This window comes from Rhinolophus ferrumequinum, chromosome 18 (assembly GCF_004115265.2).
Source record: "Rhinolophus ferrumequinum isolate MPI-CBG mRhiFer1 chromosome 18, mRhiFer1_v1.p, whole genome shotgun sequence".
In the NCBI taxonomy this organism is placed as follows: Eukaryota; Metazoa; Chordata; class Mammalia; order Chiroptera; family Rhinolophidae; genus Rhinolophus; species Rhinolophus ferrumequinum.
Window position 1 is genome coordinate 31,055,032 of NC_046301.1, and position 16,466 is coordinate 31,071,497.

Sequence of the window (16,466 nt, forward strand, 5' to 3'; positions counted from 1 at the left end):
TGAAAACCTCATGGCACCTAACGCCAGTAAGTCCTCAAGTAGACAGATGTCTGCCAGAGGATTAGAAACCTCTGCTCTTCTATAACAAACTTTCCTGTGCTAACCACATACATTCTTTTAAAGTTCTACCAGAAGCCCATAAATAATATCTCCTTCCCTGATCTGTTCAACTATAACATTTCAAAGAGAGTGCTGGAGAAGACGAGGGTTGGGGGCAGTAGGGGTTGGCAGCAGGGAAAAAAGGGAGGACCAAGGATTCCAAGATCACAAGGATTTGGAAAAGTCAGTGCAGCGGCAATGGCCTCAGGGCTCCAGAGTGGGATGCAGGGCTACTGCCAAGTCCCGGATGTGGCCTCGGGAGGGGGCTGTTGGTGCAGAGCAGAGGTGACAGAGTATCCCTGAGGATCCTGAAATTACTGCGGATGGTCAGAGGAGAGGGGTTCAAGGGAAGACTAAGATTAACCAGATGCAAAGTCCTTAGTGAACAAGGCAGAGGGCCGAATCCAGGTCCTATAGCAACCGCAGAGGGGCACAGATGTGACCAAAAGCAGGGTGTTCTGATGACCCCCAGCTCTTTCCACTGCCTCTTGAGAATGAAGCACCCAGTATGGCCTCATATCCTCCCTACGGTTCACCTGCCTTAACATGACTCAGCAGAGATCTACAGGCACCAGCCCTCAGCGAGCCACGGAGCCCAGGGTTCCTTTCCGGGGTGGCGCCTGCTTTGTCCTCACCGCTAAAGGTGTAGGGGCAGAAAAGTACTGAAGAATAAAAATTTTTTCCCAACCTGCAAAGGAAATTATCAAACAAAATTTCTAATAACTGGTAACTCCAGAGTCTTTGAAAATAATATTAAGTAACAAATATTAATAGCTACCAACCTGGAAAATTTGTCAGTTTGTGGAAATATCAGAAATAAATGAAATGTGTCTTTTTTGTTCTATAGTCACCAAAGGCCTTGGCTAGGAACCAATAAAAGAACATAAGTGTGACATACCAGATGAGCTGAGTAGTAGCTATAGCAACCATATATTCCAGGTTTTTGGAGACATCATCAATTCTAAATATTTTTATCCCATTATCTCTAAAAATATGTATTTAAAAAATTTAATATTGATATCCAAACAACATCCAGGACTGTCTCTTACAGTTATAAGTGGCATAAAAATTTTTATGCTATATTACACAGCCCAATTTAATAATTACAATGATGAATTATGGATTCATCCTATTTAGGGTGTAGTTCAGTCACCCTATTATCTTCTAGTTCTGAAACAACAGCATTACGCAATGGAAGAAATACTACATCTAAGTCCCTTCCAGCGTCTCAATGCTGGTTGTTCCAACACCGTTTCAAACTGTTTTTAACTTGGAATAGACCAGAACTGGAGTACACATAGGATATCCTTCCTCCCCAAGCCGTATTCCAAATAGAGTGATGCCGTCTGAGCAAAGCAAACAGAACCGGGATATGCAGCCTCCCTCTCCTGGAGATGGAGGAGATATCACACTGCCCCTTTGACCAGATCAGCGGTAGGATTCATCCCCAAGATTAGTCCTCATACAACAACAACAACGAAACCCAGATAACACAGATCCTTTTTTATATTCCTTATAAAACATATTATCTACCAACGATTATTAAGAGGATCACATTTAGCCTTTGTAAGACTGAAAGTTTTGTGGGTTTTTTTGTAACTTTGAAAACTACTATTCTTAACAAATAGTTCTATACACCATTGAAAATCAAACAATATAGAAAGAAAACATATCAGATGTATGTGGCTTACTACCTCGGTAGTCTTCTTACTCTGTCTTTTCCCAAAAATGCAGTCAAGATCTGTTTTGCTCCGAGATGACAGATCCTTCCCTAGAAAGACAATACAATGCCTTTTAGTAACACCATTCTTTCTAAAATGCGGAGCACAAATACAAGCTGTGAAACTCCTGAAAGCAAAATGGGTTTTGGAAAAGAAGCAATTTTACAAACTAATGACTCTCTGTCCCCCCTTCGCAGATTACAACTCTTCAATTAATAAATAAAATTAGTTAAATTTTAAAATCACTTAAAAATCAAATAAAGTGTTTGAGAGCCAGAACTTCTGACATTCTCTTAATGGTAGAAACAACCAAGAGCATGAAGACTGAGAGAACTAAATGCTAAAGCTAGCTCGCCTACTGGTATGCCTTACAGGTATCATTTCTGGGTCTCTGGGTTCCCCATTTATAAAACAGATCTTATTTACTTCAAAGAGACATGAGCTACTTACTTAGGATTATGAAATGCAGAATAAAAAATGCTGCTACATACATAGCTTCAAACCCCCACACAGACACATGAATGAGAACATACTCTACTTGACAGAGAAGCTCAATGATCAATTGAACGAATGCATATTTAAAAAGAATAAATGCAAATCAAAAGTACCATATTAGGGTGAGTTTTAGATTTTTCTTTTAAAAACTTTTTTTTTTATTGTTATAGCTATATCAGCTTTAAGTGAGAGGTTACATGGTAAGAGCAGCAAATGAAATGGTTTCTGGCAGAAGCAGTGGCCAAAGGACCCCATGATTCTTATTAAAAAACACTAAACTCTCACTTAATTTCAAAACCACAAACCAACTAATTTAAAATTCACTTCTTTGGAATTTCCACTTCTGCCAAAAACAGTCTGTGAGCAGTCGACCAAATCTATTCCCATTTGTCAGCTTCATGGTTAATGCCTTTCAAAATGTAACTATTCCATGTAAAGTCTTGAAGCTCTGGGGGAGTGAGGCTCTGGGTTAGACACAGGAATTTCTGTTTTGAGTTGGAAGGCCGAGTTCCACTGTCACAGACTCACTCGTCTTCTTGGTTTCCTGTAGCAAACTGACATGGCAAAGTAATGTCATGACCCAGAGGTTCTAGTTCACTGGCTATCACCGGGGCATTCAAATATGATATTGCTCAGTGACACCATGAAATTAAAAAACAAAACACCCTTCAATTTAATGCAAAGCCAGGTGCCAAAACCAGTTTCATAGGCAGCAGTACCAGATTCAATGGTACAGTCAGTACTACCTGTTCCTATCAGGAAGCACACACTCCTATGCGGCTCTCTCCTTTCTTCCTGAGCTAGAAACGAAGCCTTCCTGGTTCTCATTGATTATTAAGTAGAACCCTGACAAAAGACCCCAAAGGAAACTGACTTAACAACAAAATGAAGCATATACCAGATAGGAACTCAAGAAATAAACCAGAGAAGTGGGGACTACAATTGGTTGTGGTGGGGAGGGGTGGACAAACCCTGGAGTTCTAGAGACCTATTCTAGTTTTGTCATCAGCATAGCCCATTTTACACTGTGGAATTCGGTTCAGAAAAAGGAACTGTACTTAGTTCAAAATGTGTACTGGCCATCTATCCTACACTATCTCCTGAAACGCAATAGACACCCTAAAGGAAATGCAAATTAAGATCTCTTTTACAGCAATTCAACTAAAAGGAATGCTGGAGGGATTGAGGAAGGGAAGGTACATGCAAGATGACAATTTTAAAACAGAATGTCAAAATACGAACACACAGAGATCAAACAAATCTAAAAATCAAAGGGAAAACTGCCAAGCTGGTAGAGATAGTTAGCTATACCAATGAAGGTTGCAAGTGTTTCTAAAATTTTGGTGATAGGTTCTTGTGTCAGAAATTTTTATCCTCTAGCAAAGGTCCCTTAAGTAAATGTAGAAACCACGATTGTTACAGGCCTTGCTCTGGATTTGATCTGGAAAACAAAACACAGAGAAGAATTAAGAGTCAGAGACCAATGGAAAGGAACCCCAAGGTAGATAAAAATGGAAGATGGAAGCAATATAGAAATAGTTATTACTTAATGGTCCTGGTTGAATATGTTATAAAATTATGGCCACGTTTAAATAAAATAAACGTACTAAAAATGAGTTTAAAAGCTTATTGGTCTCAGTTCTGAACTGTAGTTAAATTACAGCAAATACTATTGATAAACTTAGATCTTAGAAAAAAATGACAATCAAAAAATTAAACAAGCTAAGAAACATGTTACCTGTCTGGATTTGGTTTGTGTATCAGTCTTCAATTTACCATAACATTTCGAGAACCAAGGAAAAAGGGTTCCAGTTCCCAAACTGATGTAACAAAGGTCCATGAAAGGATGAGCAGGTAGAAAAGCACTTTATTTATGATCATTTTAGCTATTTTGCTAATAATCATTAAGTATCAGGTTTTCCAGTCTACCAGGGCAGCAAACCAGAAGGGAGGGCTGTTACTGCTATCACCAGATATGTACAACACCAAGTCCTCATGGGAAATGAAACTATGAAAAATAAACGTTAAGAACTTAAGAATCACAGAGATTTGGAGCCTTTTCGTTTCAGGGCAGAAGTCATATATAGAACCCAACAAGTTCTAAGGAGAAAACTGTATTGCAACTGAGGCTCAAAAACTTGGCGTTTTTCTACTCAGAGTAAAGGGGCAAGGGCAAAGAAATGCAGGTTTGAGAAACATGTTTATGAAAATAAACAGTTAAGGCTTATGGAGGGAGCTCCACTCACTTAGAAAATTCATTTGCACTCCCCGATCAAGAAGGATAAAACCAATAATATTAAACTTTGAAAAATGGAAACACATGGGACTGATAAAACGCCTAGGGCAGAAGATTATGACAACTTCTATACAGGGTAATGTCAGAAAACCAGGAACCGTGAAAGAATCAGAGTAGGGGGCGAAATGTGATAAGATAGTCAGAATTTTTTAAAAGTCTGCAGTGGTGTGACTTCATATTTAAATGTCAAAAGAATCAAAAGAGGAAACAACACCCATCAGAGTCTAACTGAAGGGAGGAGTTACCCATGCTAAGGATACTACATACCGTGTTTCCAGACTAGCAAACTAACAGCTACCAGCACACGTGTTGTGCATGTCATTGCCTTGTTTAAGAAGCAAAATACTACAAATTGTCACAGGGATAGAAGTCTGAGTAAATTACCATGATGAAGTTGCACAACTACAGTTTATGCAACTTTTTATCCACCCATTGCACAACCGGGGAGAAAAAAAGCAATGCTCTCCTGACAATTGCTCACTGTATACAGAAAAACTTCAAAAACGTTTTTGTTGAAATTGATATTTTCCCTATTGCTTCCTCTCTACAGATATAGCATTGGCAAACATTTCTCGAGTTAAAAGAAACCATGTTGAAGTTAGGCTTTTAAACAAATATAGATGAAAATGACTTTTAAAAGTATATAATAAATTAAAATGATAAATTTTATTTATCATTTATTTCAAATTAAAATGATAAATTTAGGACTAGAGGAAGAAATAATTATGTATCAGAATTAAAATGATATAGCCAATATTTAGGCAGTAGCAAATTTTACAGTGCTATATGCTACTACAACCTCACTAAAGTAAAATTTTTATCTTTACTCTTCACACCAAGCTACATAAAGTGAAGTCTTCTCATGTCTTGGTTTTCTGGACCATTGATGGAGTTCCAACACGAATCCTCCTCATCCAACAAGTGATGTAGTTACCTTCATTATATGCATATCCACAGGCTAAAACCCTTATTACCCATAATGCTGAACAATCAAAAGTTCCATATAATGGAGACATTTGTGATAAGTCCTAAAATAGAACCTATTTTAGAACTCAATAATGACTTAAGAACCTTTCCTCATTTTACAAAAGAAGAAACTGAGTGTGAAAGAAGGGAAGTGGTTTAGCGATTTGTCTGAGAGAATGATGGCCAGTACTCAGGTTTCCTGTGACCTGAGAGTCTACCTTGGAGGAAACTTAGAGTTTATCATTCATATCCAGTGGCATTAGTTGCTCTACACGAAAAAATTTATTTTAGTAAATTAAAGAACTTTAAAATAAACTTTCCCTATGGGGTGTTAAGATGGATGGTAAATACTTTCTTTATACCTGTATTCTCATACATGCTTCCTTCTCCATCTTTTCTACTTATTCCCAGTCTGCCTTTCCTCTGTTTTCCCACTCAATCTCCTCTGCTACCTAACTTTCTTCCCTTTATACCAAATCCCGTTTTTCCCCAAGCAAGGCTAATAAAATAAGCACACCCTATTTTAAAAGAGAGAAAACGAAGGCACAACACACCAAGCAGATTGACAGGGTCACCTGGCAAGGGAGTGGTTTCACGAGAAATAGAAAGCAAATACTCCTGGCATCCATTAGATTAAAGAAGACTAAGGAGGTTTATCCGGCTTTAGCAACTGCTTCTGACGAACTCATGCATGTAGTCAGCTACTAAAAGAAAATTAGAAGATTTTATTTGCAAAAGTGAAAGTTTAAAAGACTGCCATACCATTCAAAAGTTACAGGCCACTTTTAATTTCATTAATTTGCTCAGCTGGACCCTTCTGCCACACCTCTGCTTCTTTCTATAGGTTCTAATGAAAAAAGGAGGAATATATAAGGAGTTGGGTAGGAAGTGACTATTTAGCTTCTCCTCAAAAGGACCAAGGGGCCAACAGGATGTTCTGTTCTTCAGCAGGCCGGGGGTGGACAGAAACCATGAGATGAAGCAATAGAGGAAAGCAACAAAGAAGACTCCAGCCTGTGAGAAAGGAAAGGGATGACACGAGAGCCATACAAACCACGCCTCCTGGGACAGGGAAGGAGCAAGCACCGGCATCTCCTTGCACACACTCCCAAAGCTATTCAGCTCCCAACTCCATTCAGCTCTGCCATAGACTCTCACTTAAACCAAGCCCATGCCTACCTTTTGGGGTCCTGGCCCCAAATGAGAACAGCATTAGTATTTTTAAGTAGTGGGAATTCTAGCTGTCACTGCTATTCAGGTGGGTTCTAGGAGTTAGGGAATTCCCAATCACGACAACAAGACTAAAAGCAAAGAGATGTGCTTTTCCTGGCACTTCGAGGTAGAAGCGTACATCTGATCTCCCACAGATGAACTATCCAACGGTGACTAGATATCACAACATAAATTATCATCATATTTATACTTTAAATATCTTATGTAATGAATAGGCTTTTGTGCCTGGAAAGTGCACTTCATGCATAATATTTTTTTATGGGAAAACATTTGGGGAGTTGATGAGTTCAAGTTAAATTGTTCTTCACAATACAACACTGCCACCTAGTGGTTAAAGCAGACAACTGCACTCACAATTGACTACCTGTCAAATGAGAAGGGAGTGGGGAGGTGGTGATGGAGGAAAACAGGATTTATCACCCAGTTCTCAACCATGTTTTCTAACATGATGTTCATAATGACCATGGAATGCCAAATTAACGCCCCAAGAAATGGAGAGACGGTGTGGAATAATACAAGGGTCAACCGGGGAGCAAGATTTCTCATACTGGAGCCTCAATACAGAGCATAATTCTCTAAATTGACACATTTTAGGAGCTATTCAACACCAATATTGCGCCCTGAAAAACAAGAAAATGTAAAAATATGTTGAGCAATAAATTTAAACTATTTTCTGGCCTAGCCATATAAAGTCCTTTTTTAAATAGCAAGTTGACTTCCGCTTTCAGCTTCGCCAAAGGACTGGTACCTACTCTAAAAGCGAATCTGGGGCCCTGCCGCAGAGCTAATGGATCTGAATCTGCTCTTTAACAAGATCTCCAGGCAATCAACAACAAATGATGAAACTTGAGTACTGCTTTAGATCAAGCCAGTCAGGCCATCCATAATTTCCTATTTCGTACGTAAAACAAGAAGTGAGGCAGGTGAAGAGCTAAAAATGCTTTAAGAAACCCCGTGTGAACACAGAGTTTGCAACAACAAATAAAGAAATGCTTAATTTTACCTTTTGTGAATTTCATATAATGAACACGGTTTTTGGAGATTTTGGACTTTTCTTCAAGGCTGAAAGATTTCTTTTCCTTGTTGTCTGAGGAGTCTTAAAAAAAACAAAAAGCATTACATTAAATTCTCTGTAATCCACTCTCATTTACTCTCTTATAGTGACGTAGTTTTATTTAAATAAAATCTTTAGGAGCGCTATTATTTATTATTGAACTCTAATCAAATTATAAGAAATATTCTTCTTAAACTGTGTACTACAAATCAAGAAAGGCTATATTCTTCAGAAATTTATAAATTCTTTGAGAAAGAGAAATGAAAACTTGTGTTCACACAAAAATCTACATACAAATGTTCACAAAAGCCTATTCGTAATATTAAAATACAGAAAATAACCCAAATTTTTCAATGGGTGAATGGATGAGCAAATTCTGCTACATCCTTATTTTGGAATATTATTCTGCAATAAGGAGCAGTGAGCTATTGATACACAACATCCTGGGTGGATCTCAAGGGCATTCTGCTTAGTGAAAAAGGTCAAGCTAAATACTGTATGATTCCATTTATATAACATTCTTGAAATGAAAAAACTACAGAGATGGAGAACTAATTAATGGTTTCCAGGGGACAGGGATGAAAGTGGGGTGTTAGAAGTTAGAGGGGTGGAAGGTAGGTGTGAATACAAAGAGGCAGCTCTTTTGTGGTGATGAAACAATCCTGTACCTTGATTGTGGCAGTAGCTGTATGAATCTACGTTTTGTACACACGTGATAAAACTGCATAGAACTACACACACAGAAGAATGAAGCTAAAAAAATGGTGAAAACTGGATAAGGTTTGTTGGTCTAGTTAACAGTCAACACTAGTGTCAATTTCCTGTTTTTGCTATTACACTACAGCTATATTAGATGTCACCATTGGGTGAATGGTACTTCAGACTCTTTGTAGTAGTATTTTTGCAACTTCCTATGAGTTTGCAATTACTTCAAAATAAAAAGTTCTTTTACAAAGTGAATAAAAAAGGTAAGACAGGTTAAGTGTGAAGGAGCAGTACTGGCAATGAGCCACTGCCTCGAACACCAGATTTTTCTGGAGGCTCACCTTTAAGGGTAAAAACAACAACAAAAAGAAATCATCGAGGAATAAATTCATGGGGTTATTTCTTTGACAAAACAGGAAAATGTGAGCCAGAAAGGAGTCCCTTGGCTGAAATATCAGAGCAAGTAGATCTGGGGTTAGAGTCAATTATAGGATAATAACGAGCTGCCTATATGTATTCCTTTATCTATTCATCAAGTTCAGGGAGTAGAGTACCACAGAAACAGAATGCCACAGGTAGAAGAGACTGAATGCTCCTATAGTTATGTCGAAAGGAAATATAAATATGAGGTTAGAGAAAGGGGTAAAAAAGGAAAATTTTGCCTTAATATTGGAGCAAGACAAGCACATGTCCATCAAACAACATGTTAGTTAACTGTAATCCCTTCTAGGAATTGGTAATTTCAAAAGCAAAGTGTGAATTATATAGCAAGGCTCTAATGACATAAAGACAGATGTTTCAAGCTTTTAGGCAATGCCTCGAATGAGTTAATTATATCAATTTTGATTGTTCAAACACCAATCACCCAGCAGATTATCAGTTTAAAGAAGCTATTATCAACTAAAGGCTGATTAAATGCTAGGTCCTGGATTAAGAGCTTTCTGCGCATCTTTGTATTCCACTTTACAGCCATTCGATCAGGTAGCTGGTCTGATTATTAAACTTACTTCACAGAAGGGCGCTGAAGCACAGAGGGGTTACATAAGGCACACCTAGGAGGTGGCTTTGATGGCACTGAAACCAGTGAGAGTGCACATTCTTAACCACTACACTGTGTCCCTGTTAGGGGAGCTGCTCTCCCACTTTAGAGCACGTGAGCATCACCTGGGGAGCTTCTCCAGCTTCTGAGTACACAGACTTCCCAAAGCATACCCGAGCGGGGACAGACCTTACGGGACCAGTTTCGATCTCTTGTCCGTATGCACTCTTTCCTAAAACTGCTCTGATTCGGAGTGGACACATCGATCTGATTCTCCTTCCCCGCTTCTCCCATGTGTCCTCCTTCCACTTTACAAAAGAAAGGAACCACTCTCTTCTTGCCAGGGATAAACAGGGACGCGCCAAAGCACTAGTGTTAGGGAAGTATCCTTTACTCAAAGCAGCAAAAGCAGCCTCCTTCCCATGCCCATCTGCCTCGTGAAGAGATGCACTTCCAAAAAGATTTGGATAATAATTACTTATCAAAATGCATATGTTTCCTGGTTTTGTTCATTGTAATCTACTAATTATACTGAGAACTTAATCCAAAGGAAAAATATTTACACTTAAATATTATATGTATTTGTTTTGTGGCAGAGAAATAGGATAAGGTGGTGAATTTTAAAGAGTTTAAGCCAAAAAAAATATTAACATAAAATACTATAGGGTATACATGATGGAAATATTATTTCAGAGGAGACGGAACTATGAAACATAATACTTCTGACTATTAAAGAAGGACTTGTCCATTTCTAAATAGATAACAATGGGTATCAAATTGCTCTGGTATTTATCATCCACTGGCTACATTTGACTTTATTTTAAAATGTCAATATTTCTCAATAGGCCAGAAGCTATCATACTTTGCAACTATTTAAGGCTGTGGGTAAAAAACATTATAGATGTCAATAGAAAAACGTGAGATAGGGTACAGTTTTCAACTTCCCTTAGAAGATATGTGAGCAGAAAAATTTGAAGATCCCTGAACTAAACCACACCTTTGTGGATGACAGGTTATCAGCATCCCAGTGTACTTCCCAAAATATTTAAAATCACGAAGACAAAGTATCTAATGGAAATAACAAACATTTCCTAAAACCGTAACTCCACCAAAAAGCTAAGCTGAGTCTGGCAAAGAGTAACTCATTGAGACAGGATAATTTTTAAAAATAAAATTTTAAAGACTATACTGATTTTTGTGTACCCCAAGGAGATATGGGCTATTTCTAGAATCTTTGTAAGAATCTATGAAGAGGACAATATGGAATCTCTGCTTTATTAAAAGGAAAAGTATGCGAATTTGGTAAGCAATCTTAAGGAAGTAAAAATATTATAGCAAAAAAATGTTACTGGGTTATTGTGTCATTTGATCTTCAGCTTTAATACGATAATTTCAGCTTTAATATGACCAAAAATTCACTCGGATGAATATACTGTAGTTACCAAAGACGACATGGCAGAAAAATAATCTGTTAGCTCTCCAGGTCCATTCCTTGGACATGCTTTCCCTTAAAGGAATTTTCTAAAGGCTTTTCAGTACTGGGACTGGTAGTTAGCAAGGTCTGGTTCAAACATGACTGAGCTCTAGACAGGAAGCAGAGCTGCAAACGGCATCTTTTCTACCGCAGGGCTACTGGCACCCTCTAGTGGTCTTGAGGTGGAACTTACTCTATAGCTGAGTAACTCCTACTGTCAATGATTAAGATACTTCCATGTCTTATGCAGAAAAGAAAGAATCAGCTTGCACAGATGAACCTGTGGACAGAGCTGCACACAGACAAGGCAGTACTGCTTGGAACCTGTCATGTACTTACTACCTTTCTGACAAATAATAGAGTTCCGTGAGTCACTTGAAACATTTCACTGACTGCACTTCAGTAAAATGTCACGAAGGCCCAACTACAGCCCAGACTGGAAACAGCCCAAACGTCCATCGCCTGATGAATGGATACACAAATTGTGGCATACTCATACAATGGAATACTACTCAAGAAGGAAATGAATTACTGATAAATGCAATAACATAGACAAAGCTCAGAAGCATGCTGAGAAAAAGAAGCCAGATGGTACAGAAAACACAAATCCAATCGACAGGGACAGACCACTGGTTGTCTGGGGCCAGAAAACGGAGTGGTGACTTGTGGGGAGAAGAGTAAAGGGCTGACTGGAAGGTCACCCAAGAGAATTCTTTGGAGTGATGAAAATTTCTTTATCATGGTTATTACGGCTACAAAGGTGTATATACATTTGTCAAAACTCATGGAACTCTACCCTCAAAAATGGGTGTATTATATTGTATATAAATCACACCTCGATAGAGTTTACTTTAAAAAAAGATTCCAGGCAGAATCCTGCGTCCAGTAATGGTGACTGGCAAATTTCAACCAACTCTTTTGCCTAGAAAACCAAAATATTGGGGGTGGGAGTGGGGGATTATTGCTGAAAGATATTACTATGGAGCAAACAAAGCAGTAAAGAATTGCAGACTCACAGTTAGGGATAAGGAAATCCAGAGGAGGTGAGTCTGACATTTGGGGCTTTTTACCCCGTTGATTGTCTGTCAACTCTAAAAGAAGCAACTGAGAGGCTGAGAAACTAAGCAGAACACATGAGACTCAAGGAATGTTAAATTTTTTAAAAAGAGAATAGAAGGACTAAAATCAGTTTGCATAGAAAATTTGAGGTTTGCAACAAAGGAGAGCAGAAGCATCAGGAAGTAACAGTAAATGAGGTAAATGGGGGTCAAGGAAAAGGTTTTAAAATTAGTTTTGAAGCACCTTTTTTGAGTAGGACATAATGCACACTGTACACAATTCTAACGGTACAAAGAGACCATAGTAAACGCTGAGTTCTCCTCACATCCTGTTCCCCAGTCATTAACTCCCTTCCCCAGAGGCAGTCATTGCCATCCGTTTCTTAAGTATTTTTGTGGAAATAGTCTATGTATATAAAATACATACAGAATAGATACTCGAGAGATATTTTATCAGTCTCAGCACCAGGTACTTCCGCTGTCGGGGGCTGTCCTGTGCCCTGTAGGATATCAAGCAGCATCCCTGAGCTCTACACACTAGACGCCAGGAGCAGCCCCACACCCAGTTGTGACAACCAAAAATGTCTCCAGACATTGCCAAAATCATCCCTAGTTGTGAACCTCTGGTGTATATACCCAAGCACACACACATTTCCTATTTTTTTCCTACAAATGCACACCATTCACACTATTTTTCACCTTCTTTCTTTTTACTTTAAAATATTAGAGACCATCCATCAGTCGTACATAGATTTCAAATTTTATTTTTATCTTGCTGTCATTACATATGGATATGTATAATGATCATTATGTTAAGAACATTATTCTATTTTTTTATTTGGGGATTTCATTAATGACACTTAGGTATCTAACCAAAATCCAGCCACCTAAAAGTATCACTCTTACCAGGTGGCAGTACATCCTAATTACTAAAGGTAATCAGGGGAAATACTCTATTTTAGAGTTCTAGCTCTGCAAATAACAATAATGACAAACATTACAGCAGTACCTAATACTTCTTAAGTACTTACTGTGTGTTATGCAGTGTTCAAGGTACTTTAGCTGCACAAATATATTTAATTCTCACAGCCTTCTGAGGATGGTGCTATTATCTCCATTTCACCACAAGAGGAAACCAAGGCACAGAGACTTTCAGTAATTCACTCAAGGTGACACACGTGGAAGTGTCAGAATCAGGCTTCAGACCCAGGCAGTCTGGTTCTGGTGTTCATCTCTACACCACTACACTCTGTTACTCGTCAGTCAAAACGTACAAGTCTCACACGGTCACATCTACATTGCTATTGGTTTCAACTGTGATCTTGAATATAAAGATGTTTCTGTTTAGTTAGTAAGGGCTAATATCCCTGCATTTTACTACTGCATGTATCCTGCATTTCCTAATAAACACCAGTCCAGTCAACATTTTCACAAAACATTTTCCTTATGTTTTTCGTTGGCTAACATTGAAATGACCATCTTTTGTAATAGGATCACATATAGAATGCTTAGGATAGTTCTAAGAGTTATCCCATGGATAAGGAGAACTGTCCAAGTAGAGATATCAATAAGAAGTCCAATCCAATTAGGGAAAATACAGAGCACCTTTCCCCTCATGCTTTTGGGCTCACTCCCATACGCAGTATTGCAACAGATCTTCCCACAGACAGATCTGTGCTGTAATTTTACTAGCATATCCTGCTGGCATCCTCCCAAGCAGGGATTATGCATATCTCACACATCCGTATATTCTCAAGTCTAACTTTGTATTCAGCACACAGCTCTATAAATGTTTGCTGAACTCAAATCTAATTTTTAATTTCATTCCACAAAGTTCTTTCTCTTTCAATTTAACATCTTTTGACTGTTCACTACATGCCAAACACTGTGCAAAGGGACAAGAAATTCCTTATAAAAATGTTTGCAGAATGCAACTCCACAACAAAAACACCTGATTCAAAAATGGGCAAAGGACTTGAAAAGACATTTCTCCAAAGAAGCCATACAAATGGCCAACAAGTATGAAAAGTGCTCAACATGACTAATCTCTAAGGAAATACAAATCAAAAGCATAAAAATGTATCACTTCAAACCCAGTAGAATGGCAAATATCAAAAAACAAAAATAACAAGTCTTGGTGAAGATGTGGAAAAATTGGAATCCTTGTGTGCTGTTGGGTAGGAATGTAAAATAGTACAGACACTATGGAAAACGGTATGGCAGATCCTCAAAAACTGAAAAATAGAACCATCGTATGTTCCACTAATCCTATTTCTAGGTATATACCAAAAAGAACTGACACCATGGACTTGAAGAGACATTTACACACCCACATTCATAGCATTATTCACAATAGCTAAGAGCTACAACTCAAGTGTCCGTCGATGCATAAATGAATAAAAATATATGGGATACACATAAATGGAACATTATTCAGCCTTAAAAGAAAGGAAATGGTACAATGTTAGATGCTACAACATGGATGAAACTTAAGGACATTACGTGAAATAATCCAGATACAAAAGGAAAAATACTATATAATTCCACTTACAGGAGGTACCTAGAGTAGTCAAATGCATAGAGACAGAAACTAGAATGGAGGTTGCCAGGGGTTGAGGGAAGGGAAGAAAGAGAAGTTTGGCAGAGTTTCAGTTTGGGATGATGGAAAGAGCCCTGTGGATGGAAGGTGGTGATAGCTGCACAACAGTGTGAATGTACTTAATGCCGCTGAACTGTACACTTAGAAATGGTTAAGATGGCAAATGTTATGTTATGTGTATTTTACCACAATTTTTAAAAAAATGTTTGTAGAACGGCTAATAGTGTCGATTTCTTCAATGACTATCCAGCAGAATTAACTGAAGTTACATCCTTGCCTTCCAAATAGCCGTGTGACAAAAAAATGTCCCTTCAACTCTAAAATCATAAGAAAGACCCACAAGTGTGAGGAGTACACCATCCATGCCCTTACCCCAAACAGTACTACCTTTCTGTTAATTCAATATGGAAAGACCAATGTTCAATTGTTTCATTTCTAGTTCCTACAGCTTGGGAATACAATTTCTAGTACTGAGCCCCTTGCAACAAATTTTACTATAACCGGAGCAATCTGAATCTCTTACATACATTAAAAATAAAACAAATTTCACCAGGTAGAATCAACACACACAAAAAGGCTTTTCTATTAAGACTTTGCTGGGTTATGGTCCCACTTGGTATTTCTTGCTTTGTATTTTTAAAACATGTTCTAGTGACACTCATGGATCCCTGGAAAGATCACTTTCCTTTCTGAGGTTGTAAAGTGCATGGATTTACCTTGTCATTCTCTAACTCTTAACAGGAAAAAAGTGTTTGCTTATGACTTAAGGTTCATATAATGAAAGCACCATTAAAATATAAACAGAAATGACTATTTGTAATAGCTTCAATCGATTAACTTTTAGATATATGACACCTATAGTAAAACGAGTTGGTAAAAATAGTTTTAAGGTTATGTCCTCTATAAATTTAATGGATAACAAAGCAAAGGTTTCCCTACCCGTTGTTTCCTGCCCATGGCAAGTGTTCAGTTCAGCCAGAAGCTGGTTAAAATCATCCTGATGAGCAATCCAGTTGTCCTGAAAAACGCCAAAAGAATCGGTTAGAGGCAAGTCTGTAGTTTACCTATACTGGTTGAGACAAGATGTATTTTGGAATCAAGGAAGTCTGGTGGTTAATGTGAAATTTTAAATGTTCCCTCAAAATATTTTATAAATTTGAATGGAGAAGATACAATCTAAATTTGAAATGTAATTTATTTATATTAGCATTAAAAATGGGCTTCCTGGAAGCTTAAGTCCTGATTTCAAATGTGGATAATTTATCAATAATCAATTACAGTCAAATAATCAACAGGCAACCTGCATGCTAAATATTGAAATAAAACAAAATATTATTTTTTTCTCAGTAATGGAAAATTATGCAAGTCAAAGGAAAAAGGCAGTGATGGTCTTGTTGGCTGGCTCTCTTCTTTGTTCATTTATGCTTCAGATATCTTGCCCAATTCTATTTGCTGGCATCGAACCCAACTTTACAAAATCACACTGGGGTAGGGAGGAGGTTCCCTGAGTCAATCAGCACCTATTTGTAAGGTAGTAAGCTGCTAAGTTCATTATAACAAATAGAATCTGGCTTTAAGAGAGAATGAACATCTCCAAACAATCTAAACCAATGGGAAGCAAGGTATCCATGCAGGAATTTGCCTCATACACACTTTTTTTTTATGACTGCTTAAGGTTAGTAGGTTTACTGGGCAATACTTTTCCTAAAAAAATTAAGTATATCTGC

At 37.9% G+C, this 16,466-nt stretch overlaps 1 protein-coding gene across 1 annotated transcript in view; it reads right to left on the reverse strand.

Moving 5' to 3' along the window:
- Positions 1-16,466, reverse strand: part of PINX1 (PIN2 (TERF1) interacting telomerase inhibitor 1) — a 74,711-nt gene that overhangs the window by 49,858 nt on the left and 8,387 nt on the right. The window contains exons 4-6 of the mRNA XM_033133376.1: positions 15,679-15,757; positions 7,814-7,906; positions 1,794-1,870 (exon numbers count right to left, since the gene is read on the reverse strand). Coding sequence (XP_032989267.1) covers positions 1,794-1,870; positions 7,814-7,906; positions 15,679-15,757 — 249 coding nt within the window. The remainder of the gene's footprint in view (positions 1-1,793; positions 1,871-7,813; positions 7,907-15,678; positions 15,758-16,466) is intronic.